This window comes from Orcinus orca, chromosome 1, assembly GCF_937001465.1.
Source record: "Orcinus orca chromosome 1, mOrcOrc1.1, whole genome shotgun sequence".
NCBI classification, from domain to species: Eukaryota; Metazoa; Chordata; class Mammalia; order Artiodactyla; family Delphinidae; genus Orcinus; species Orcinus orca.
The window spans coordinates 184,371,341-184,397,132 of record NC_064559.1 but is presented as its reverse complement, the minus strand read 5'-3'; the positions used below and the strand labels follow the sequence as shown (position 1 = coordinate 184,397,132).

General features: G+C 52.5%; 2 protein-coding genes and 1 long non-coding RNA gene across 5 annotated transcripts in view; 2 read left to right on the top strand and 1 right to left on the bottom strand.

Moving 5' to 3' along the window:
- The window catches only part of NCDN (neurochondrin), a 9,072-nt gene extending 7,561 nt beyond the window's left edge, over positions 1-1,511 (top strand). For both annotated transcript variants that reach the window (XM_004266477.2, XM_049697838.1), the window contains one exon: positions 11-1,511. In XM_004266477.2, coding sequence (XP_004266525.1) covers positions 11-447 — 437 coding nt within the window. In that variant the 3' untranslated portion in view covers positions 448-1,511. The remainder of the gene's footprint in view (positions 1-10) is intronic.
- LOC117200153 (uncharacterized) lies at positions 1,149-9,990 on the bottom strand. The gene is made up of 3 exons (XR_004481605.2): positions 9,557-9,990; positions 2,242-2,329; positions 1,149-1,905 (listed from the first exon to the last, which is right to left on the bottom strand). It is a non-coding gene; the product is annotated as an uncharacterized LOC117200153 (long non-coding RNA).
- TFAP2E (transcription factor AP-2 epsilon) lies at positions 8,059-25,792 on the top strand. Of its 2 annotated transcripts, XM_004266476.3 has the most exons (7): positions 8,059-8,426; positions 8,751-9,233; positions 9,823-9,874; positions 20,425-20,647; positions 22,006-22,124; positions 22,690-22,831; positions 24,613-25,792. In XM_004266476.3, exons 1-7 carry the CDS (start codon positions 8,400-8,402, stop codon positions 24,893-24,895), a joined length of 1,329 nt encoding a protein of 442 aa, XP_004266524.1. In that variant the 5' UTR covers positions 8,059-8,399; the 3' UTR covers positions 24,896-25,792. The 2 variants fall into 2 exon arrangements, with proteins under 2 accessions (XP_004266524.1, XP_033278057.1); XM_033422166.2 differs by lacking the exon at positions 20,425-20,647 and having other exon boundaries at positions 21,975-22,124.

Genomic DNA, 25,792 nt, shown 5'->3' with positions numbered 1-25,792 from the left:
TGCCTTCCAGCTCTTCAGGGAACACCAGCGTCCCGAGGTTTCTTCGCAGCTGCCATCCTCTTCCTGTCGCAATCCCACGTAGCACGGGCCACGCCTGGCTCAGACCAGGCAGTGCTGGCCCTGTCCCCCGACTACGAGGGCATCTGGGCGGATCTCCAGGAGCTCTGGTTCCTGGGCATGCAGGCCTTCACAGGCTGCGTGCCCCTGCTGCCCTGGCTGGCCCCCGCCGCCCTGCGCTCCCGCTGGCCACAGGAGCTGCTCCAGCTGCTGGGCAGCGTCAGCCCCAACTCTGTCAAGCCTGAAATGGTAGCCGCCTATCAGGGTGTCCTGGTTGAGTTGGCACGGGCCAACCGGCTGTGCCGGGAGGCCATGAGGCTGCAGGCAGGCGAGGAGACGGCCAGCCACTACCACATGGCCGCCCTGGAGCAATGCCTGGCAGAGCCCTGAGGGGGCATCCACTGCGGACAGACCCGGGGGCGGGCGGCAAGGGAAGGAGGGAGGAGGCATCTCCCCTGAAGCCCCCAAGTTGGACCCTCTCCCCCAACTTCCCCCCGCTAAACATCCCAGCTTTCTGGCTTTTCCGAGGGTGAGGGCATGGTGCCCATCCTTCAAGTGTAAGGAACTGCGTCACGCCCCCTGGGCCCACTCAGGGGCAGGGATTGGCTTGGAAATCAGCATGGCTGTTCCCGCCAGGCCGGGGGAGGTTGGAGCAGCCCGCAGGGAGGGCGGCACTAGGTGTCATTGTGCCCGATGTCTGGCTCCCTCGCAGGAGGGAGGCCCCCAGATGGGACAGGGCTGGCAGGAGCTGGCTGCTTCAGCCCATGTGCCCTGCCGGCCAGGGCGTGGGCTCCCCTAGACTGTGGTGCCCCTCTGGACTTCCAGGTCCACGTCCTTTAAATTGGCCATTTGGTTCTTGCCCTTGGCCCCCTTGGGCAGGGAGCAGTCTCAGGCCGTTGACATCACAATTCTTCCTATCACTTCAGTGACCCAGGGTCTGAACTGCCCCAGCCTTCCAGGGCAACCTGGGGCAGACAGCCCTGGTGGGGGGGTCGGGAAGCCTTCCACCTGAGCTTCCTTGAGGGGACCCAGGAGCCCTTGGATCCTGGTCTCTAAGCTTTTGTGTTGTGTTGCAGCAGAGTGACAATGAGGGTTGGGGAGTTATTTATTTTGCCTGCCCTTTTCCCTGCTTGGACACCTGAGCATCTGATCCCTGTCCCCTTGGTGCCATATGGCCTGGCTGGAGACAGGAACCGAAGGGATGCTTACCCAGAATCCGCATGTTTCCCTAGTGACTGCACCCCATCACCATCCTAGTGCCTGGCTTTAACTCCCACCCCTGCTTGTGATTCCTCTCTGCAGAGAGACGCGACTGGCGGCTCCAGCAGGGACTACCTTTCTTATGAACCTGATCCCTTGCTTCCCTCTCCCCTTCCCTCCCCCAGTGCGTTCTGTGATCGCCCAGTTCAAAGCTGTGCACATGTGGACATTCAATAAATGTTCATTGGTGACAAGATGGCTCCTGTGTGGTCTGTCCTGCACCTTCTTCCTTCCAGGCCCCAGCAGCTCACAGCACACATGCCCTGCGAAACACACTTCACAAGTGTCCTCTCATTCAGCCCTCCCAAGTACCCAATGAAGCAAGCGTCATCCTGATTCTCCAGGTGAAGAAACTCAAGCAGGGGTAGGTGATTTGTTCGAGGTGTTACAGCCAGTACGTGCCAGAGTCGAGGCTCCATGCGGGCCATCCAACTTCTCAGCCCACACGCTTCACTGCCAGGTCAGGTGACACACTCACATGTTGATGTGGCGAGGCCTCTGGGGGGGCTCTCGTGCTCCTGTGTACAGATGAAGTTCCGCCCCTCCACGTCAGCAGACTGTGGCCAAGCGGCACTGCCACATCCTCCACTGTTTAAAGGGAAGTCAGAAATCTTAGTGTTTCTGTGAAATCTGATTTTGAGTGTGGATATTTTTAATTAAATCAGTACTACCCCAACAGAACAGCTGCAGGCCAAACGTGACTGTCAGGCCACCAGCTGTTTACTTCTGTTCTATGCCAAGTGAGAAGGGGAAGGGTCTGAGAGCTTCGGTGGAGACTGGACCCAAGTACCCACTGCCTCACCAGGCCTGAACCAAAGCTGTAAGTCTGGAGCCAGACCAGCCTCTGGCCCACGTTCTGCAGACTCTTTTCTACCTAGGCCCTCAAGCCTGCGAGCATTGGTTGAGCACATCCTAAGTGCCTACCTGTGGTTGGCTATGCATAGACAGGAACATTCATTTATCTATTGGATGTACTGAAAGTCATGTCCTCGGCATGAAGTCCCTGAAATCCCTGAAAAATATGAAAAGACAAACCCTGCCTGTCGAGCAGCTTAAAATCTAGAGAGGAAACAGATAAGGCGAAGGACAGCTCCTAAAGGTGTAAGCAGTTGCTTCCAGGGGAGTCTGAATAAAGTGTGGCTGGAGCATAAGAGCCCCTCAGCCTGGCTGAGTAAGTCCAGGAAAACTCGGAGGAAGTATTTGCGGCGAGACCTGAAGGGAGAAGGAGCTTGCCAGGTAGACAAGCCTAGAGACCGCAGCTTGGGAACTGCAAGTAGGTCATTACTGCTACAGTGGAGAGTGTGAAGTGGGGAGTGGTGGAAGATGAGGTTGGACCAGTGAGCAAGGACCAGATCTTACAGTTCCTGGTGTGCCAGGCTAAGCAGTTTGGATGTGGGGTCATGTTGAGACTGTGGATTTTTGAGCAGGTGGAATGTGATCCATTTGCATTTCAGAAAGATGACTTCGGCTGCAACAGGGATGACTGAGTCGGGGAGCTCGGAGAGGAGGTAGTAAGTCTGAATTGAGCCAGTGGCGGTGAGGGTGGAGAAAGTATAGTTCAGAGTTAGCTAATTGGGCTTGGTGATTAATTGGAAGTGAAGAGGGATAAAGAGCGAAGGATGACTCCCAGGTTCCTGATCTGGGCCAGTGACTGGATAGTGGGGCCACTCACTGTCACGGGGAACACTGAGAGAAAAACAGGTTTGTGTAAAACATAAGCTCATTTTGGTAAATGGTGAATGCGTATAGCTTATGTCCGGGGGAAGTGGCTCTCTGCAGTCTGGAACTCAGAGAGAGGCCTGGGCAAGTGACAGATTTAGGAGTTGTCAATATAGGGGGTCCTTAAAGTCAGGGAAGCGACTGAGATCATCTGGGGAAGTGAAAAGAGAATAGAAGGGCCCCAAAGCCAAAGGCAACTACCCTTGGTCCTTGCTCTCAAAGTACTCTCCCTTGTGCGGTCGGGAAGAAAAACCCTGCATAAACCCTCAAAGTGCAAGGCAGACTGAGCTCTGTACTTTGGTGAGGGATGGTCAGAGAGTTCCAGGCTCTGGAATGGGGAGGGGACTAGGCTAGCAGGGTAAGACCAAGTTTGCTCCTGGTAATTCAGCAGCAAGGGAGAAAGGGGGACCTGAGCTGCAGTTGTGAGATCTAACCACGAGGTGGCGCCTCAGCATCTCCTTGTGCCTGATTTCCCCCATCCTGCAAACAGCCCGGCCCAGAGCAGAAGGTTGTCAAAGGCTGGGAGGAGTGGCTGTGTCAACAATAAAGGAGGCCGGCCTGAGCCTTTTCTTAACATAAAGTCCAAACGCAAACTCAGGGCTTTCCTGGTGGCACAGTGGTTAAGATCCCGCCTGCCAATGCAGGGGACACGGGTTTGAGCCCTGGTTCGGGAAGATCCCACATGCTGCGGGGCAACTAAGCCCGTGTGCCACAACTACTGAGCCTGCGCTCTAGAGCCCACGAGCCACAACTACTGAGACCCGCGTGCCTAGAGCCCATGCTCTGCAACAAGAGAAGCCACTGCAATGAGAAGCCACTGCAATGAGAAGCCCGCTCGCCGCAACTAGAGAAAGCCCACGCGCAGCAACAAAGACCCAATGCAGCCAAAAATATAATTAATTAATTAATTTTTTAAAAAACCCCAAAAAACAATGCAAACTCACTTTTTGAAAAGAGAGGGGAAGATTTGAGCCTGGGAGAAGAGCAATAGGGCAAGTATGCCAAATGGGAGCCCATGTATGTTTGAATATGCGTACCTATGTGTCAATATATGTCCTGTGTTCCCATGTGTCCCATAAGTGTCTCTGTGCCCTCTGTGTCCAGGGGTGTCTGCACATGTACCTCTGTGCACATTCCAGGGCTCCACATGTGTGCATGTGTTCCAGAGAGTGGGCAACCAACAATGCCCACCTCCATGCCTCAGAAAGTGAGGAGCCCCTTGGTGAACAAGAAGGGCAATAGAGTCTGCAAGCACAGGACCCGGAAGCTTTGAGGAGCCCCCAAAGCAGCAGCAGACCATGCAGAACATCCATCTCCCTAGTAGCCATAAGTGAAATCATTCATTTATCAGGTGACCTCCCCAGATTATACCTGAGTTCTATGTCTAGCTACCCAGGGTCACGTTCACATGGAGGCTTCCTAAAGGATGCCTCAGTAGGCTGAGGGATTCATAAACTCATCCATTCATTCATTTGTCATTTATTTAATGAGCGTTTGCTGAGCACCTGCAATGTACCAAGCCCAGCACTAGACTAGACATATTTTCTCTTTCTCCTTTCATCTTCTTCTTGTGAACTGGTTCATGAGGCAGGAAAGGAAGATTAGGTTCAGCTGCAAGGAGCCTAAAATGCTGGTTACAGTGTTTAAAATTTTTCTCCCCAAAGATGAGCCATGAGGAGCCGCAGGAGAGTTTTTAGTCAGGAGGTAACATGGTCCAGTCATTTTTGTGGAAGAAGAGATATGAATGAAGGCAGGAGGCCATCTGGGGGTGGGGGGTTGTTGCAATGGTCTAGGCAGTGGTACTCAGACTTGACTTTGCTTCTGAGCCACCTTACAGGCAATGGCTGGGCCCCACTCCCAGAGTTACTGATTCAGTGGGTCTGGGTGGGGTCCAAGAACTGGCAAGTTCTTCTAATAAGTTCCCAGATGTCGTAGGTGATGCTGATCCAGGGACCACACTTTGAGAACTACTGGTCTATGAGGAAGAGTATGGTAGCTTAAGATGCTGACAGAGGATGGAGAGAGACGTTTAAGGATTAGAAATGACAACACTCTATGAGGATTAGCTTATGGAGGTGAGGGAAAGGACAGAGGCTGGGATGGCTCTTCTTAATTTGAAGGATGGTGGTGCCACTTAAAGAACTATAGAACACAGGAGGAGAGGCAGGCTGGGGTTGGTGGTGGGGGTGGAGGAAATGTTGAGTTCAGTTTGGGCCTTGGAAAGTCTCAGATGGCTGCAACAAGGTGTCTGGAGGAAAGATCCAACTGGCAAGTGCATCTATGGGTCTGGATTTTTGGTGAGAGATACCGACTGGAGATAACAAGGTTGGGAGATAACAGCAGACAGGTAGTCATTAAAGTCTTGAGAGGGGATGAACTCACTAGTGAAGAGTGTAGATAGGAAGAAAAGGCAAGAGCTGCAACTCTGGGAATGAATAACTGACCTTAAGGATGTGAGTGAAAAGAGGGGAGATAGAAAAGGAGACTGAGGGACTTCCCTGATGGTCCAGTGGTTGAGAATCCACCTTCCAATGCAGGGGACGTGGGTTCGATCCCTGGTCGGGGAACTAAGATCCCACATGCTGCGGGGCAACTAAGCCCACGCTCCACAACTATTGAGCCTGTGCACTCTGGAGCCCACGCCACAACTAGAGAGAAGCCCGCATGCCTCAACGAAGATCCCACATGCCACAACTAAGACCCAAAGCAGCCAAATAAATATTTTTTTTAAAAGAAAAGAAGACTGAGAAATGGTCAGATTAGAAAGGAGGAGAAAGAAGCAAGAAGAGGGTGTCTTAAGCTGCAGGGAAGTAGGGTGAGGAACCCCAAGGAAGCCACTGGGCAGGCAGTTCTTCTGGCCTTCCCAAGCCTACTGGAGAGAGCAGGAGAGCCCCAGAGCTAGGCACAGGCATCATCAGCCTCGCTGCTCCTGGACGTCTCCCAAAGGGGTCCACCGAGCTGCATGCATTCAGTCACACACACACCTGTCCTGGAGCCTGATATCTAATGTCCTGTGGCTGAAGTTGAGGGTCGGGGGAAGAGGGGTCTCACCATTGACTCACATATCCACACATATAGAGACACACACACACACACACACACACACACACACACACACACACACTCCTGACCTCTGATCTGTCCTAGGCATGAGGTTGCAGAGCTGCCCAATTTTGCTTCGTCTACCACCCTAGCTGGTGGTTCCACCTTCTGGAAAGTTCTTAGTGATGAAACCTTGCCTGCTTCTAGCCTCCTCATTCCCCCAAAGCCTCCCAGGCTGAGATGACCCAGACCTGAGTTCTGCACCTGCCGTGTGCCTTCTGGGATGCCCTCCTCAAGTCTCCTCCACATACCTCCCATGCGTTAATGGTGTCACCTCTATCTCCCTTTCTCCTCTAATTTAGCTCAATATTTTTACCTTTACTTTCTCATCTTCCACTTCATTAGAAAGGGGCCTAAGAAAACATCTAGTCCTCTCTTCCTTCCCGTACCTTTTTTTAAAAAATAATTTAAAAAAAATTTTGGCCATGCCGCACGGCGTGTGGGATCTTAGTTCCCTGGCCAGCGATTGAACCCACGCCCCTTGCATTGGAAGCACAGTCTTAACCACTGGACCGCCAGGGAAGTCCCCCTCCCATACTTTTTTATTGTTGTTTGTTGTTGAAGTTGCAGAAACTGAGGTCAGAGAGGAAAAAGTTCTTGCCCAGAATCACACAGTCCATCAGAGTCAGGACTAAATTCTAGGCACCTGAGTCTAAGGCAATATAGAATAGTAATTCTGAACCCAGAAAGAGGCTAGAAGCAGACTACACCAGCTCTGCCACTTAACTAGCACCTTGATCTTGGGAAAGTCATGTCACCTCTCTGTGCCTCACTTTTCTCAACTGAGAATGGGGGTGATAGGGGTTTCTATCTCATAGAGCTGTTGTGAGAGTTAAATAACTCAATACTCATCGAATACTTAGCATAGAGTCTGGCACACTCTGTACTGTTTGCTGTGATTATTTCTACTCTGCCCTGGTCTGAGCATCTTCCCTTTTTTAATTTTTATTTTTATTACTTTCTTTTAGCACCTTCCATCTGCTTTCTTAATTCCCATTCCCCTTAGCATTCCTCTCATTTCCCTTTCTTTAATCCTTGTCCCTGTTCCTTAGGAAGGGAGGGTTGGGTTTTGAAGGAAAGAAAGATAGAGTGACTGCAGGAAGTGGAACATGCTTGAGAGCCAGCCAGTGCCTGCCATGGTAACACACAAACACACAGCCTGTGCATGTTAGTGTGATGAGAGCACATAGTCCACATGATGTCAGTTACACACAGCTTCACTCAACATCCTCTGGGAGCCCACACTCAGTCAGCCCAGGCCCTCATGGCTTCAGAAATATCTTGAGCCCTTCTCAGGTGGAACTCATGATGCCCAACCCCAGTGTCAGGCAACTCTCTCTGTCGGGCCAGTTTGTGTCTCCAACTTCCTCAGACCCTGGCTTGGCACTGGGAGTTACCAGCTGGGGGAAGCCTGAGTGAAGTAAGCACCCTCAGAGGGGCTTTGATCCAGAAACGTGCAGAGAGGCTGTGATGGCCCCCAACTCACACACACACACACACACACACACACACACACACAGGTACTGACATATGTGTGCACATGAGCCAGCAGGCTTGAGTCTGCAGCTCACAAACTTCTTCCACCTTCAAGACTGCCCATCTCATCCATAATCCGGTGAGGCGGTTAGAGAAAGGACTGATACCCATTTTACAGACAGGGGAGCTGAGGCCGAGGAGGAGTAGTGCTTTGCTCAAAGGCAAAGGTTCAATAGAACCGATAGCAAACTAGGGCCCTTATGTCCCAGCCTCGAATCCTTCTCTGTTTCAAGGTGACTGGGAGCTTCGAGCCTAGAAAGCGATCAGACAAGCGCGGGTTGGAATCACAACCCTCTATCCTTCCCAGGGGGTTGCGCCAAAGCTACGCCTCCTCTTGGGCTGTCGCTGGGGAGCTGGGAGAAAGCGGCCCTAGCGTATCTCTTTAATGCGCGCCCCCGGAGGCCCGGCGCGCCCCCGCCACTATAACTGGAGTGCATGGAGCAAGCTGCGTTCAGAGGAAGAAGGGCGGGCGCTGGGCGCCAGTTGACCGACTTTTCCAAGTGCGATCAGCGCCCGTCCGGCCTACATCCCGCCCCCATGGACCCGCCCGGGGGCGCCCACTGCTGAGAACCCGATGCCTATTGGGCTCCGGGCTAGGTTGCACCCCGCCACCGCAAAGTGACCCCCCGCGGGCCGTGCAGGCTCCCAGCACCTCTTCCCGCAGAGCTCGCCGTCGGGCGAGGGCTCCACCGCCGCCACGCCTCGCGCCCCGCGCTGCCCGCCCCATGCTGGTGCACACTTACTCCACCATGGTGAGTAGTCTCGGGCCCGGGGACACCGGGGCGTACCGGGGCGGGGATCCGGGAGTGTGAATGCTGGACCTTCCGAACCTCCTCCTCCAACGAAATTTCGGAGGGAGGGGGCCACAGCGACTCCGCCCGCTGAGAACTGTGCGCGCCGGAGACCGCTGTCCCCAGCCCAAGGCTCCCGCGCCCACGGGTCATTCAGAGATAGACCTCGGGCCTCGGGAAGCGGGCAGGACGGCAGCTGGCCCCTCGGGAGCTGAGGAGGGTCCTTTCGGGCCGGGTCCTTTCAGCTGCCAATGGGTCGCCTAACGCGCCCCTTTTCTTCCCCAGGAGCGCCCCGACGGGCTGGGCGCAGCGGCTAGCGGGGCCCGCCTGTCGTCGCTGCCCCAAGCGGCCTACGGGCCGGCGCCGCAGCTCTGTCACACGCCGACCGCCGCCGCCGCCGCTGACTTCCAGCCGCCCTACTTCCCGCCGCCCTACCCGCAGCCGCCACTGCCCTACGGCCAGGCGTCCGACGCCGCCGCCGCCTTTCCCCACCTGGCCGGAGACCCGTACGGTGGCCTGGCGCCCCTGGCACAGCCTCAGCCTCCGCAGGCTGCCTGGGCCGCGCCCCGCGCCGCCGCCCGCGCCCACGACGAGCCGCCCGGCCTGCTGGCGCCTCACGCCCGCGCCCTGGGCCTCGACCCGCGCCGCGACTACACCGCCGCTGTGCCGCGGCTCCTGCACGGCCTGGCAGACGGCGCGCACAGCCTGGCCGACGCGCCCCTCGGCCTTCCCGGGCTGGCGGTGCCGCCGGGCCTGGAGGACCTGCAGGTGAGGCCCGAAGGGTCCGGGATGGGCCAGCATCCGCTGCGGTGACTTAGGACCTGGCTGGAGGCAAAGAGTGACCAATGCAGGAACCCGACTTTTCTCCCAGCCTGCCACTTCTTGCTCGTGACTCCCAGGATGCGTCCCACGTCCTGAGTTAGACGCTGCCTGGCCTTTCGGGCGGCCTGACGCTGAGTCCGTGAGCAGGTGCCTGGATGGCGGCGACCCTTCGCCGAGTAAATGGGCAGAGGCCGAACCACCTTTGTCTCTCTCCGCTGGGCAACGTAGGGAACCTATGCCCAGTCGCGGTCTACTGGAGCAGCCTGTACCTGGAGCGAAGCGAAGCGGAGGAGTTGCCTGTCTAAGGTTCCAAAATGCCCTTTTTGCACGGCATGGCGAGGCACCCAGGGCTCCAACTCAGCTGCAAATGGTGGAGCGCCGGTGAATCCTGGTCCCGCCCGTCGCCGGCCGCAGGCGACGGGTGGTGCGCGTTGGGTGAAGCAGACAGGACAGGGACCGGGGACAGCAGGGGCTTGGGAAGCGAAAGGAGACTAGATCTACAAGCGCCCTTACCACCACCCTGTCCTATTTGCAGGCCATGGACGAGCCGGGAATGAGCCTCCTGGACCAGTCCGTGATCAAGAAAGGTAAGGAATGGCGTGCATCTGCCAGGGCAGAACCGGGCGAAATGGTGCAGGCCCCGACACACAGACCCAGTTTCTTCCCCTGTGGCGCGTCCCTCCTGTGCGTCGCCAAGCTCACTCTTTACCAAGGCAAGGGCACTCTTTTGGATCTGGAGTTAATTTGCAAAACGAGTTAAACCACTTCTCTGTTTCCTAAGAGGTGTTAATGGGAGTGCTATTCCCATGGATGTCGTTAAATGATTTCCACTTTACCAAGCCTTACCATTTCCTAGCCTGTCTGGTGCTTTCTGCCCCTCCCTTCCTAGCAGGGCCTTGGGGACCTTGAGGTTTCCCTAGGGAATTTTTTCTCCATTTGGGAGCCTCTTTCAGCAGTTTAGGAATAGGGGAGCTGGTGTGTGACTATTGTGTCGGGCTGTGTGCAGGAGGGTCAGGGCTTGGGCGTTGGTGTCTATGTGAGTTTGGGATCCTGTACATGTCTCTATGTTGCTTTCCCAGTATTTCTTGGTGTCTCTTGCTGTGAGTGTGTGACGTGTGTCTGTTATGTTGGTGTAATTTCCACGTGTTTGGGGGTCAGGGTCCCTGTTGTATCCCAGAATTTGTTCTTTGGCACTGAAGATCTTTAAGCATGTAGGGTTGCTCCCTGTGTATTTTCAGGATGTTTGTGTCTCTCTGCCCTTGGAAAAGCCAGGGGGTTGCCCTCCAGTGGATTTTCGGGCCTGTGAGTTCTGACTGTGACAGGGAAAGGTGAGAAAGACAGAGATTCAGAGAGGCCCAGGGATAAATTTGGGGCAGGTGCAGAGAGGAATATGGAGGCACAGACAAGCCCGCTGTACCCGGGGCAAGCGTTTGAGCCGGGATTGGCTCAAGTTGTTTTTCAAACGAGTGAATTCAAGCCTGGGCTCTGTTTGCCCTCCTTGAGTCCCGGGGAGGTGGGGTGGGGGGAGCTGGATTTCAAAAGTTGAGGCTGAGTTACCTGGGGCTGGGAGTTAGCTGGACCACCTGGTGTACCTGTGGGGAAGATGAGGAGACAGGCCTCCCAGAACTTGGGAGAAGGGAGCTCTGGGTATTGGGGCTGTTACCTGGAGCTGGGGGTTTGGGGAGGCTGCCTGCAGTCCGGGCAGGTGTACACTCAGAGCCAGCTCTTTGCTGGCGGCCACTGCCTTGCTTTAGTGGATTATTTGGAAACCGACAGAAGGGAGAGCTCGGTCTGCAGCGGCAAGAGCCTGCCGCTGTGCTGTCCACCCAGAGATTCAACCATGGTCTTGGTCCCCAGTTCTGACTCCTGCCCGGGCTCCACAGGCTACGGGGGCTCGGGCTCACTGACTCCCTCAGGGAGGCCAGGACCTTGCATTTTGGGAAGGAGCTTGGGGATTTCTGCCCTGGGGAAGGGTAGAAGGATCATGTGGGGCTCTGAGTACCTTAAACCCCAATCCCCTGGCCAGAGCCAGGACAAAAGACTGGCTACCAAGAAGGAACCAAAATTGCCTCGAGTTAGTTTCTCTCAAAGGACATCAGCTTTCATAAATCCCGGGTCCTAGGGGTGCGCCGGGATCCCCAAAGAACACAGTGAGTGCAGCCGGGACTGTCCCGAGTGCTGCACACGGGCTCCGGCGGGTGGGGGATGGATGTGGGCGCTGGTGCTGTTCGGGATGTCGCCGACGCGGGCGTGCACACCGGCCGGACACCAGTGTCAGCCCGTCGGTGGCCCAGTGGAGCCCGGCGACCTGAGCTGGGGACTGCGTCCTGGGGGCCCCAACCCGGACGTCGAGTCACAGCCCGGAGCAATGCAGCAAAGGGGGAGGGATGAGAGCCGGGGCTCCCAACGGAAGGAATAGGCTGGTTCCTGAGTCGCGAGCTTGTCCTTCGGCTGGCCTGGCGAGCCTTTGAGGAGGAGAGAGGGTCATTGCGGCAGAGCCGATCTGCGAGGTCCGGACCTCGGGGCGGGGTGCGTGGGCGGGCGACCCAGCTGTGGCTAAGCAGGTGGCCCGGTTGGAGCCCTGCTCCCTGGAGCCTCCACGCCCCACGCGGCGGGTAATTTTCGTTCGGGCCCTCCGCAGTCACTGCGGAACTCCGGCCACGCCGCTAGCCACTTGGGCGCAATTGATTAGCGTCCTTCTTCGCCCTCAGGCCTTCTGAAGGCATCGGGAGCCCCGGTCAAGTCCTGAAGTCCTCCGGCCCCTGGCAGGTGCCGTGGAGGACCATCCCACTCAGACCCAGACCCTGGAATTATAGAAGGTCGTTCTTGGCTAGCTGAAGCAAAGGATTCATTCCTCCAGCTCCTCCCGGCCCTGGCGGGAGGGGCAGCTGTGTCACGGGTGGTTGGAGTCCTAGGCTGTGAAAGGGAGGCGGCCCCAGCCCTACACCAGAAGCAGCCTTGCTACCGCAGGGAGGCCTCGGGTCTCGACTTCGACAGTGCGTCCAGGGAGGTTGTAAAATCTTCACTACTCCAGGCAGGGGAGGGGAGGCGAAGTCCCCGCCCCACCACACACTTCCAGGTCGGCAGCCCGTTGTAGCCAGGGCTGCCCGGGCAAGGATGGCAGATGGGGCTGAGGCTGACCCGAAGGGAAGTGGGGAGCCCTCAATTTTCTGCCCACATTTGTCACTTTCAGTTTTGTGACTTGTCCTAGGGGCACAGAAAGCAGGCGGGACTGGCCTGAGAGACAGACATGGACAGGAATATTTCCCAGCCAAGAAAGGCAGTGAACAGGGTCTGTATGCCTTGTAGTGGGAGCTCAGAAGAGGAGCAGTGAGTGCCTGAACTTGGGAGGCTTCCTGAGGGAGAGGCAGCAGGGGGCTCAGTAGGTGTTCAGATTTGTTGAATGGAGGGTTTGGAAGTCTGAGTGCATTTGGAGAGGGGGTGTACAAAGGGCTCCACTAGGAACAGCACGTGCCTATGCCCTCTCTTTGGAAAGCCAGACAGGTTTTAAAAGGTTAAAAATCTCCGTGGGTTTCAGGCTATACAGTCACAGCTGGAGGGGAGTGGTTTGGGGATGAGAATTGAGATAATCCTCCTTTCCTCCGAGGAGAGTGGGTAGTTGCCTAATTGGGGGTGGGGAATCCCTCTCTGCTGGGTTCTGTTGTCCAGTCTCAGGGCAGGGGATGATGTAAGTTCTCTGCTCTCCCTGGATCTGGGGAAAGAAAAGGGAGATGGGGAGCTTCTGGGCTTCCAAGTGAATCTACAAGCAGGGCCAGGACTGGGGTGAGGTAAGTGAGGAACTCACTCGAGGCAAGATTTAGGAGGGCGCCTAAAAGCTCAGTAATCAAGGTAAATGATACATCTTAGTGCAATATGTTTAAAATTTTTTAATGCAAAAAATATCCACAATAAACGAAATATCAAAATTTACGTAAAGATGGAATCTGACCCTGCACTTCTACAACCCTGCCTCACTTGCCTCCCAGGCTACCATTGGCCCCAGAATGAGACAAAGAAACTGGTGCCCATGCAGATAGACTGGGGACTGTACCTGAGGGCAGCATAGAGCAGGGCAGTGAACGGTAGCAGTTATATTTAAAAGAAACCCTCTAGGGGAGAGGGAAGAGGGGAGGGGGAAGGTAGGAGTACAGGATTAAGAGGTACAAACTTACTATGTATAAAGTAAATAAGGTACAACGATATGTTGTACAACACAGGGAACATAGCCATTATTTTATAATAACTATAAGTGGAATATATCTTTAAAAATTGTCAATCATTATGTTGTACACTTGCAACTTATATAATATTGTACATCAACTATACCTCAATTAAAAAAATAAAAGAAATCCTCTAGCAGTTGGTGAGAAGGAAACTTAACCAGCAGGTCCCACTGGGGAGATGAGGGGACTCAAGTGGGCCGGGAGGAGGGTCACGACCCCTCCTGTCTGCCTTCCTCCTGCTGCCCCTTCCCCCCAGGCTTTGGACCTTAAGTGGTACCTTAAGTGTGGTCTAAGGAACCACATGCATCAAATCCCCAGGGGTGCTTGTTAAAAAATGCAGATTTCCTGGGCACCATTTCACACCTACTGAATGAGAATCCCTGGCATTATGGCCCTGGAACTTCATTTCTTTAACTGATTGATTGAAGTAAAATGTACATACCTGAAATTCACCCATTGGAAAAGTACAGTTCGATGATTTTTAGTAAATGTATGGAGTTGTGTAACCATTACCACAGTCTGTTTTAAGACATTTCCAACACCCCCCAAAGTTCCTCCATTCCCAGTTGTAATTAATTCCCACTCCAGGCCTTAGGCAACCCCTGATCTGCTTTCTGTCTATACGTTTGCACATACTGGACATGTTATATAAATGGAACATATAAGTATGCTGACTTTTGCATCTAGCTTCTTGTACTTATAATGTGTTTGAGGTTCATCTGTGTTGTAGGCTGTATCAGTAGGTCATTCCTTTTTTTATTGGTTAGTAGTACTCCATCGTGTGGATGTAACACATTTTGTTTATTCATTCAGCAGTTCGATGGACACTGGGGTTGTTTCCGCTTTTTGGCTAGGATAAATAATGCTGCTATGATCATTTACACGCATGTCTTTGTGTGGACATACGTTTTCACCGCTCTTGAACTCCTAGGAGTGGAATGTCTGGATTTTATGGTAAGTTTGTCTTTAATTTTTTAAAGAAACTCCCAAGCTGTTTTCTAAAGTGGCTGTACTGTTTTACATTCCCACCAAGAAAGTGTGAGAGTTCCAGTTTCTCCACATCGTCATCTGCACTTGCACATATGTCTCTTTTTGATTATAGCCTTCCTGATGGTACCTCAGTATCCTTTTAATTTGCATTTTCCTAATGACCAATGATGCTGAGCACTTTTCCATGTGCTTACTAGCCATTCATATATCATTTTAAGCGAAATGTCTACTCACATATTTTGAACACTTTCTAATTGGGTTGTATATCTACTCACATATTTTGAACATTTTCTAATTGGGTTGTATATCTTACTATTGGATTATAAGAATTCTTTATGTATTCTGGATACACATCCCTGATAAGATATAGGATTTGCAAATATTTTCTTCAAGTCTATGGCTTGTCTTTTCATTTTCTTAATAGAGTCTTTTCAGGTTGCAAAAGTTTTTGATTTTGATGAAATCCCGTTTATCATTATTTTCTTTTATGGATCATGCTTTTGGTGTTATATTAGGAACTCTTTGCCTAACCCAAGGTCATGAAGATTGTTCTCCTGTATTTTCTTCTAGAAAGACTTGCAATTTTAACCAACTTTCCAACAGAGTCTATTGCACACTCCCCAGAATCAGTGGTCAGACCATATCTACCACCTGTGGACAGAGTGTGTAGACTTGCGTGTGTGTGAGAGTCTTGTCTGATAGATTGGCTAACTAGGAGCTCTGTCTGTAGGACATTCCTATGTCTGTAGGAGTGTGTACATGTGAATGGCTTCTGCGTTCATGACCAGGGGGACACCATGGGTAGACCACTTCAGCTTTAGGACACTGTGGTGTGGGAGACAAACACTGGTCCCTGCTTTGCAATCCGTGCTAGTTAATTCCCACCTTCGTGACTGCTCCTGTCCCAGGCTACCTGCTTCCCTAACCCTGGCCTCCAGACCTCTGTCATTTTTGAAGGAAGAAGCTGAGGAAAAGGGTACAGACAAGTGGGGAAAGCAACAAAGTCTGTAATTCGTATACACAAACACGTGTCCACCTGTCATGCGCTACATTAGCCGCACCTATGTTTGCATAAATCTGGCATATACTCTATGTTTAAATATATCAGCAGGAGCAAAAGCACTTGCAGATATCCTTATGCACGTTGCCACATTCTTGCAACAGTCGGGCAGAGCCCATGTGTATATAGCTGGGGCTCGGTATTTGTTGTTGAGTAAGTGTGCATATGCACAGTCTCACCCTCAGTGCCCTATGGCAGGGCATGTAGTTTTTATGTATAGATGTTTGTGTGACACGTGTGCTCACATATGTCCCTGTTTGTACATGCGCAAACAGCTTCACCCAGCTTTGGTCTCTCTCCTCTCTCACAGTGCCTGGCCTCAGGGGTCCCCAGATTTTAATAAAAGCTGGATAGAGGTGGCTGCTGGGGGAGAGAAGAATCTTCTGTTCCTCTGACCATTCCCTCTGGCTAGGAGTCATGGGAGAGAGGACAGTCACTTTGCCCTTCTTGTTAATTTGTTAATTCCTAGTTTTAGTTTTTTAAGTCGAGCATGAGGTATAATTTATGTATAGTACAGTTCACCCTTTTTAGATGTGCATTTCTATGAATTTTGACAAATGTAAACATATAGTCAAGATATGAAATATGTTAGAGAATGGTTCCATCACCCCAGAAAGTCCCCTCAAGGCAGAGGGACACAGGTGATGAGGGAGCCCGTGCAGAGGCCTGGGAGACACTGGGGTGGGGGGTGGCATGGCTGCTATTGCGTGTCCAATGTCAGTGTGTCTGTTGGGTCAGGACATTCTTGCTCCTCACTCTGAGGCGGAGGCTGGGATTAGGATGAGGGGAGTGAGGCAGGGTCGTGTAAGAGCAGGATCAGAGCCTGCTTCTATTTAAATTATTGATATTTTGTCACCGTGCATTTTTACATTAATTTTTACTTTTAAAAATATTGCATTAAAATACTGTTTGCCTTGATTGCTGAGTTTTTTGCTGCCTCCTTAAATCTTGCACCCACAACAAGCGCCTCCCCTGCCTCACCCTTGTTTTGGCCCGGCTCTGGGGACAGGGAACTTGCCTGGGGTAGGGCGTGTGCTGCTACTCTCTCCACCTCCCCCCACCTCTTCACTTCTCCCACTCAGCCCCATCCATGACCTGTTGGCCCTTCCCTGGTGCCTGAATAGGGACGACCCAGGGCGGAAGGGCAGTTTTACCATCAATTGCTAAAAAAGGAATGAGGTTCCCTTTCCGACCCTCCCCCACCCCCACCCCGTGCATATATTGGCTGTGAGTCTTCACACTTTCTCCCATTCCACGTTTCAAGGGCCCTTGCTTCCCTCATTTATTCTACATTCACTGACACCCCCTTGTGCCAAGACTCTGCTCTCAGGCACTCCCAGTTGGTGGGGAAGACAGAGGAGGAAGCAGACATGAGGTTCAGTGTGGTAAGGACAGCGACAGAGGGTGAAAAGGCAGGGGGTGAGGGCTTAGGAAGCTTTGCATTGTGGGGGGGCCCGGACTGAGGCTTGAGAAGGAGGAGGCCCCGCTTAGTAAAATGGAGAAGGGCGCCTGAGACAGACAGCAAGCAGTTCTGCGGGGCTTAAAGAGCCCACACGCCGGTGAGCTAGTCGTCCCGCATCCCACGTGGTGCTTCACACGTTCCATGTGACCTGTCCTGGGTTTTTAAATTTTTGAATCAGTTGCCAATGTTTAAAAATCCAGGGACTTCCCTGGCGGTCCAGTGGTTAGGATGCTTCCATTGCAGGGCGCATGGGTTCAATCCCTGGTCGGGGAACTAAGATCCCACAAGCTGCACAGCCCGGTCAAAAAATAATAATAATAAAGTAAAAATCCAGAGATTTCACCTAGAAATCTCAAATCCTTGTCTCACCAGCAAAAACAAAAACAAAAACAAAACAAACCAAGAGTTCCGGCAATGTTGGTGTATCCTGCATGGTAACACTCGGCCAAGTAGCAGGTCTCCCACATCTCACTTACTTATGTTAACTCCTGTGCTCCCCACTTTGAAGTCTAGAACTGTGCTGTCCACTGTGGGAGCCACGGGCCACGTGTGGCTATTGAGCACTTGAAATGTGGCTAGTCTGAATTAGGATGGGCTATAACTGTAAAATACGTGTTGAATTTTGAAGACCAAGTACAAGAAAAGAATGTAAAATAGCTCATTAAGGGATTCCCTGGTGGCGCAGTGGTTGAGAATCCGCCTGCCAATGCATGGGGCATGGGTTCAAGCCCTGGTCCAGGAAGATCCCACATGCTGCGGAGAAACTAAGCCCGTGCACCACAACTACTGAGCCTGTGCTCTAGAGCCCACGAGCCATAACTTCTGAAGCCCGCGCACCTAGAGCCCGTGCTCCACAACAAGAGAAGCCACCGCAATGAGAAGCTCGCACACAGCAACGAAGAGTAGCCCCCGCTCGCCACAACCAGAGAAAAGCCCACGAGCAGCAATGAAGACCCAACACAGCCAAAAATAAAATAAATTACAAAAAAATAGCTCATTAATAATTTTTAAAATATCGATTGTATGTTTCAGTGATAATATTTTTATTTTTTATTTATTTAAAAAAAATTTTAATTTTTATTATTATTATTTTTGGCTGTGTTGGGTCTTTGTTACTGCATGCGGGCTTTCCCTAGTTGCAGTGAGCGGGGGCTACTCTTCGTTGCAGTGCGCGGGCTTCTCACTGCGGTGGCTTCTCTTGTTGTGGAGCATGGGCTCTAGGCGCACGGGCTTCAGTAGTTGTGGCTCGCAGGCTCTAGAGCACAGGCTTAGTAGTTATGGCTTAGTTGCTCCACGGCATGTGGGATCTTCCTGGACCAGGGCTCGAACCCGTGTCCCCTGCATGGGCAGGTGTATTCTTAACCACTGTGCCACCAGGGAAGTCCCGATAATATTTTTATATACGGGGTAAGTAAAATATATTAAAATTGGTATTAACATGTTTCTTACTTTTTAAAAATAGAGCTACCAGAAAATATAAATTTATATATGTGGCTTACAGTATATTTGTATTGGTCAGTGTGGGTCGAGAGCCTAAAGGGCAGATGGAGGACCAGGCAAAAGGGGTAGGCAGGGCCGGACCACAAAGGAGGGTGAAGGAGGACATTATGACAGTTAAGAATGTGAACTTTAAAGTCCATTGTCAGAGGTCAAGACCCATGTCTGCTCCTTATGGCTGTACTATCTTAACTTCTTTGAACTTTTAGTTTCTTCATCTTGAAATGGGGACAGAAAATAGCATCTCCACAGAGCTGTTAATGTGAAGCACTTGGTATATAGTTGGCACTCACTGAAGGATAGGCAGCATTCTGCTCAGCTATGGAGCTGGAATTTAATTCTCAGGCACTGACGGGTTCTAGGCTGGGGAGTGATGGGTGTTTCAGAAAGATCCCTCTGGAGCAGGGGCTGTGCAGAAATTCAGGTGGGAAATGAGTGAGCGTCCCTGTACACCTGGAGAAGCGGCTGCATCCAGGGCACGTGGAGAAAAGAAAGCCCTAGTACGTGGTGATGGATGGGATGTGGTGGGAGAGGGCAGCGTGGAGGGCCTCACTGAGGTTTCTAGCTGGGCGATGGGATGGAGGGTTTGAATGTGCATCCAGAGAGGGAAAAGCTGGAGGGGCTCTGCCAGGCCAGGGACTGGGCCAGCCTTGCTTACCTCTGCCTTCCCAAGGCCTAGCACGGTTCCTGGCACACAGGTGCTCAGCAAATATTTGCCAAATGACTGGAGGGCCAAGTGCTGCCTTTGATACCATAGTCCAGGGCTTGCTACTGGTACTAAGTCTACCAGCTGTGTGATGTCAGGCACATTACTTCACCCCTCTGGGCTTCAGTCTCCTCATCTGTAAAAGGGGAATAATAACATAGCCCCCTGGTGGGTTGTTCTGAGGATTCAGTGAGGTTATCTGTATGGTGAGTGCTCAGTGACTGTTGGCCTCAGCCTCCCCACTTGATCCTCCTCCCCAGCACACAAGGCCTGCCTTTTCTACCAAGGCTCTCACTTCCTTGGAAGAAGAGAAGCCCAAGGGGAAGCAAGTGCCTCAGTCATTCTCCCTTCCCCCTGAGGCTTAGCAGGAGAATGGAGGTTAGACTGCAGGAAGAACTTTCTTTTAGAGCCAAGAGTGTCCAAATGGGTGTTAAAAAATAAACTTCTCCGATTTCCTTCCCTGTCCTTCATAGATATTAGTAGATAATTAGAAAGCATTTGGGGGAGGGGGTGATAGAGTGTGTCTCTTCATTCTTGGTCTCCTTGAGCATCCCAGAGAGACTTGGCAGGAAAGGGGCCAGGGCTGGAGGCCTAATGGGGCCATAACCTCCCTGTCCCTGGGATGTGGGAGCCCAAGGCCCCCAGGCCTTTCACTGATCTGGGGTTGTGGGTGAGACGTGGGGATCACAAATGAGCGGGGGTAATCAGGGATTGCTTGTGATTGTGCAGATCTGGCTGGGCTCTGCCGCAGTGACCCAGGAATCCTGCCTCCAGCTCATATTCCATTTCCTTATTTCCAACTCCCTCTCTGATTACACATGGCAAAACTCCAAGACTGCTGAAGCTGTTTGAGTTTTAACAGGGAACCAGCCTGACTCAGTGAAAGAACAGGGGTTCAAGAGCCAGAGAACTTAGGGTTTAATGTCTACCACCCATTAGCTGAGTGAGCTAGAGTGAGTCACGTTAACCTCATTGTGCTTTAGTCTCTTCCCTTGTAGAGCAGGCGTAGTAGAACCTCCTTCCAAAAGGTGCTGGGACATACAGATGCAGCTGTGTGTGCACAGCATGCTAGAACGGGGCCCAGCACATAGGCTGGTGCTTCAGCAATGCGCTCATGCCACAGCTGGCTAGTGCCCGTGTCCGGTGGTCCCTGGCTCAGTGTTGTCTCTCTCTCCCTTGCTCTTACTTCTGCTTCACAGTCCCCATCCCCTCCAAAGCCAGCAGCCTTTCGGCCCTCTCATTGGCCAAAGACAGCTTGGTTGGCGGCATCACGAATCCCAGTGAGGTCTTCTGCTCCGTGCCAGGCCGGCTCTCTCTGCTCAGCTCGACATCCAAGTACAAGGTGACAGTGGGGGAGGTCCAGCGGCGACTCTCACCTCCCGAGTGCCTCAATGCCTCTCTCCTGGGTGGTGTCCTTCGCAGGTAGGAAGGCCAGCCCACAACTTCCTGCACAGTGTCAAAGCTAAAATGTGTGGTCGTTTCAGACTTTCTCAGGGGATCGGAGAGGGGCCGGCCCCACCCCAGGCCACAGGGTCATCTCCACCTCAGTCTCCCTGGGGGATTGTGCATGCTCTCTGGGCAGGCCTAGGTCCTCAGCAGCTCCCATGGGTCTGTGGGCTTGGGGGTCACGGGTAGAGAGGAGCCTGGGTACAGAGAGTGGATGGAGGACTCACCCACATTGGGCACAATGGACAAGGCTGGGTCTGGGGAAGGGAGAGGGCCACCTCCTCCCCATCCCTCAGGAAAAGGGTCCCGAGGACCTAAGGCCCATTCCCTGTGTCAGTATAGGCCTCTCTGGTGCATGTGTTTTGGGGTGGGGAGCATGGGGTGCATGGTTTGTCTTCATAGTTGTGTCTGTCTCTGTGTGCGTGTCCTTGTGCCTGGGTATTTCTGCTTCAGGGCTATGAGCTTTGATATGTTTGAGGATAGTGTTTGTGTGTGTGCACGTGTGCATGTGTGTGTATATGTGGTGTAGGAGTGGCCAGGAGTATATGTTTCCGTGAGTGTGAGTTTCCTGTGTTACCTTTAGTGAGATGTGTTGGTTACAGTGTTCTACTCTGTGTGAGTGTGTATGTTGTGTGTGTGACTGCATGCGCACGTGGAGCTAGACATATGTGTGTTTACCTGTCTTTACCTTTGTGTGGGGCTTCGTCTGTGCAGGTGTGGGAGTATCTCCTTATTCCTGGTCTCTTTGAGCATCCCAGAGCAGCTTGTATGAGTCTGTGAATGTCTGTACAAATGTCCCTGGGATCCTGACTTGGTGTGAACATGTGTCTCTGACTGTGTCCCTGGGTATTTGAGTCTGTGTGTCTGTATGTGTCTCTATTCTTGGCCCTCAGTGTGCGTTCATCTGCGTATGTGTCTATGTGCCCCTGGGCAGCTGTGTGTGTAACAGTGTCTCCCCATGTGTCTGTGTTTCCCTGTGTGTTTCAGGGTCTGTGTGTCCCTGGGTAGCTGTGTTGGTGTGCTCAGGTGGGAAAAAGGACCCTAAGATGCTGGTCCATCCTGCCCCACCTTGGGCTGTCCCTGATATTGAGAGGATTAGGGAGAAGTGAGGGGTTCCTGGAGCTGCGTGCTAAGCCCCCCATTCCCATCTTGGCTGCAAAACCAGTGAGATTAGGAGATTGGGATCAGGTAAATAGAGACTCCAGAGTGTCCCCAGGACCAGACCCAAGCCTCAGCAGGGTTGGTGGAGGCAGCAAGGCCCTGTTGGGTCACTTAGCATACATGCTTCATCTTGTCTTCATAGTGTGTGTCTGTCTTTCTGTGTGCATGGCAAGGGCCAAGTCCAAGAATGGGGGCCGGTGCCTGCGGGAACGGCTGGAGAAGATTGGGCTCAATTTGCCAGCTGGTCGTCGCAAGGCCGCCAATGTGACACTGCTGACTTCACTAGTAGAGGGTGAGGCCTGAGGGGACCTGTGTCATCCAGTGTGACTGTGTGTGGCTGTCTATAATGCAGGAGGGTGTGTTAGTCATGTGTGTGTTCTCTGTGCACCATGTATAAGTAAGGGGTGTGTGTGATATATGTGTACAGTCTTTAAGTGTATATGCAAGCACACATGTGCATGTGCTGGTGCAGTAGAGAGCGTGTGTGTGTGTGTGTGTGTGTGTGTGTGTGTGTGTGTATGGGGGGAAGAGTGGCCAGTGTTTGGATGTGGTAAAGAGATGAGGGGGTCAGAGTCCCTTCCTTGGAGGTTGGTGACTCTCAGCTCGATCATCTTGAGTTCAGGCTCTGGGACAACTGGTGGGCTCAGCTCCCACCCCTTAGCTCAGAGCCCATCTGAGGTAGCCCCAAGGGAGGGCAGCGGGGTTGCGTCTAGAGCTGAGAGGGGAATCGAGAAAAGATATATATAGAGAAGCAGGATGGCCCCGGTCAGGGGTTGGAGTGTCAAGGCCATGCTCCAGGCTCAAAGGTACACCTGGCTGTAGTGACGGCTCATCTCTCTGCCTCCCCTCCCTCCTAGGAGAGGCTGTACACCTGGCCCGAGACTTTGGCTACGTCTGTGAGACCGAGTTCCCAGCCAAGGCGGCTGCCGAGTACCTGTGCCGCCAGCATGCTGACCCGGGGGAGCTGCACAGCCGCAAGAGCATGCTGCTGGCCGCTAAGTGAGCGAGAGCGCCACGCACCGGCTGTCATGGGTGCCGTGTACAGGCACATGTTGGTGCAGTGCACAGACACAGACACCAAGCATGGGCACAATGGATACCACTCGTGTACATGTGATGTACACATGGTACATGCAGCACTGCACACAGGCACACCTAGGTTCCATGCTGTGCACGTGACAGGGCACACATGGATACACGTGAACATAGCTGGGTTCTACACATCAGCAAACACAGTGTCACAGACAGGCTGACGTAAGTCCATGTGTGGGCACCACCAGCCCCAGTCCCGTCATGGGTCTGAGGTTCTCTGGCCTTGCTCCCCCTGCCTGAGCCTTGCCAATCAGCCCCTCTGCTCCAGTGACCTCCATCAGGGCACCAACACCCACCCAGACCCCTGGGTTGACCCCCCTTTGTTCTTACTTCACACCTGACCCCTCTGCAAGTCTCACTGATGCCTCCCTCACCACCACTCGCATGCCACCTCAACTCTGGTCTCCCAATCTCACTCCTGGATGTTCACCCCAGCGCCCCTCTGTTCCCCCAGCCTCCCTGCACATGCACTGATCCCTACCCAAGAGCCTTCAATGGCTCCCACTGCTACTGCAGTTGATTTTCAAACTAGGTTCTGTAGGGATGCCGCAGGGCCTGTTTAATGAACTGGTGTTCCATTAAGATTTAGTTTTTAGAAAGGGTCCCATTGCAAGAAGAGACAGACACGGGGGCGGGTTTGAAAACCACCATTCTGTCAAGTCCAGACTCCTTTGAGGGCCCCCATAATCTGGTCTGCACAAACTCCACCCGCTCCAACTAACCCACTTGCTCTCTCTTGCCCTCCTGTCCTTGGGCTTGCTCTTCTGCTTAGAACACCATCCAGTCCCCCCACCTAACAGTCCTTCAAATCACAACTCCATCCTCCTGCCTTCAAGGTTTCCTCAAGTCCCCTAGGCAGAATTGGAATCACAGACTCATGGGACTGCCATGACTCATGGGGCCTTTGAGGCTGCTCATATTGGAGCTGGAGAAACATATCTAGGGCAGGGATCACCTCACTCATTAATCAGCTAACTCATCAAGCACTTTCTGGGTCCCAGTCATGTCTAAGATGCTGACCAGGTTCCTTGGTGATGCAAAGGTGAGACACAAAGTGATTCTCCTGCCTGAGCCATATATCCAGCCACATACTGGAGATGGATTCAAATCCCAGCCTAGTCACTTGGGCAGGTCGTCTAACCTGTCTGAAACCACCCAGTTTCCTCTTCCATGTGATGAGAATGATAATAACGTTATAGATTTGCTGTGAGGATTAAGTGAGATGATACATACAGTGTGCTCGGCACAGCATCCAGGCCTCAATTCATGTTCACTGCTAGCTATTATTTCAGTTATTTAAGGCAGATTCTGGATTGTTCCCCAATAATTTCATAGACAAACCTCTTGAAGCATTGGCTGTTTTGGGTGGAGGTGGCAGTAGGAGAGGGAATCTAGTTTCCTGGATAAAGTAGGAGTTGAGCTGGACTTGGAACGTGGGCAGGACATCCACAGAAAAGGAAATCGTAGGGTATTGGCATGTGCTATTTATTAGGTGTGTGATATTGGGCAAATCAGTTAACTTCTCTGAACCTTAGTTTACTTTTCTCTAACACGGGTATGATCATCATTTGTAGACTGTTGGGTCAGCAATCATATATATAATGTATATAAAGTACCCAGTATGTGGTGGGTCCTTCCCTGGACTCAGACCTTTGTCCTCTAACCTCTGACCCTCCTTCCCCCACCAGGCAGATCTGCAAGGAGTTTGCAGACTTGATGGCGCAGGACCGTTCACCGCTGGGGAACACCCGCCCAGCACTCATCCTGGAGCCTGGAGTGCAGAGCTGCCTGACACACTTTAGCCTCATCACCCACGGCTTTGGCGGGCCTGCCATCTGTGCTGCCCTCACTGCCTTCCAGAACTACTTGCTGGAGTCACTCAAGGGGCTGGACAAGATGTTTCTAAGCAGTGCAGGCAGTGGGCATGGTGACACCAAGGCTTTGGAGAAGGATGCCAAACTTCGGAAGTAACTGCTTCCCCCACCCCATCCCTAAGGGGCTCCCAAGGTCTGAAATGAGGTGTTTGCTCCTGGGGGTGGGCCTGACAGGATTAAAAGGTGGGGTTGGAGTCAGGCCAGAAAGAGAACATTCCTCCAGAAACCCATGAGTTAGGGGTCTGGGCTGGAGTAAGGGGAGGTGGCCTCTGTGGTGGTTTGTAAGATAAGGGCCCAGGCGTCTGCCTCGCGTGTGCAATTTTCTGACCCTTGACTGCTGAGAAAGGCTTCGACAGGAAATTGCATGGAAAAGCCTGGTTCTTGGGGCCAGTGCTGCCCACTAGGGTGCCCATTAGGGTGATGGGTGCTCCTAGAGGCCAAGGCCTTGCTGTTTTTACTAACAGCAGGAGAGGAATTAACAAACCAGGTGCTACTGAGGAGTTGGTGCCCTTCATCCCAGAATCTCCTACCCCCAGAAAAGGGGTGCTGGCAGGAGGCCCCAGTGGGCTCTTTGGACCCCTGCCACTCTTGGAAAGAAGTGGGCAGGAGGGGGCCCTCAAGGAACAGAGAAGATAAACACAAATTGGATAACTTGAATCCAGGCTGCACTTCAGTCCTGTTGCTGTGTCCTATTTATTTATGTTGTAATTTAAAGTTTTAAAATGTTCAGTGCAACTTATTTATCCCAATGAGTTGAGGACTCGTTTCAATGTCTTCTGCTTATGCACCAAGATGTCCAGCTGGACCAGGATGGAGAGGGTGTTTTTGCTCGCAAAGGGCTGTTGGTGGGCCGGGAGGGAACAAAGATGTCAGGGACCCCAAGGTTGTTGCTGGGATTTTGTATTTGCTGTTGTTTCTCTTGACCCTGCAGTCAATGTACCTCCCCAACTCTCAGATTGCTTTCTCATTCTCTTAATAAAACCTTTTCATTGGA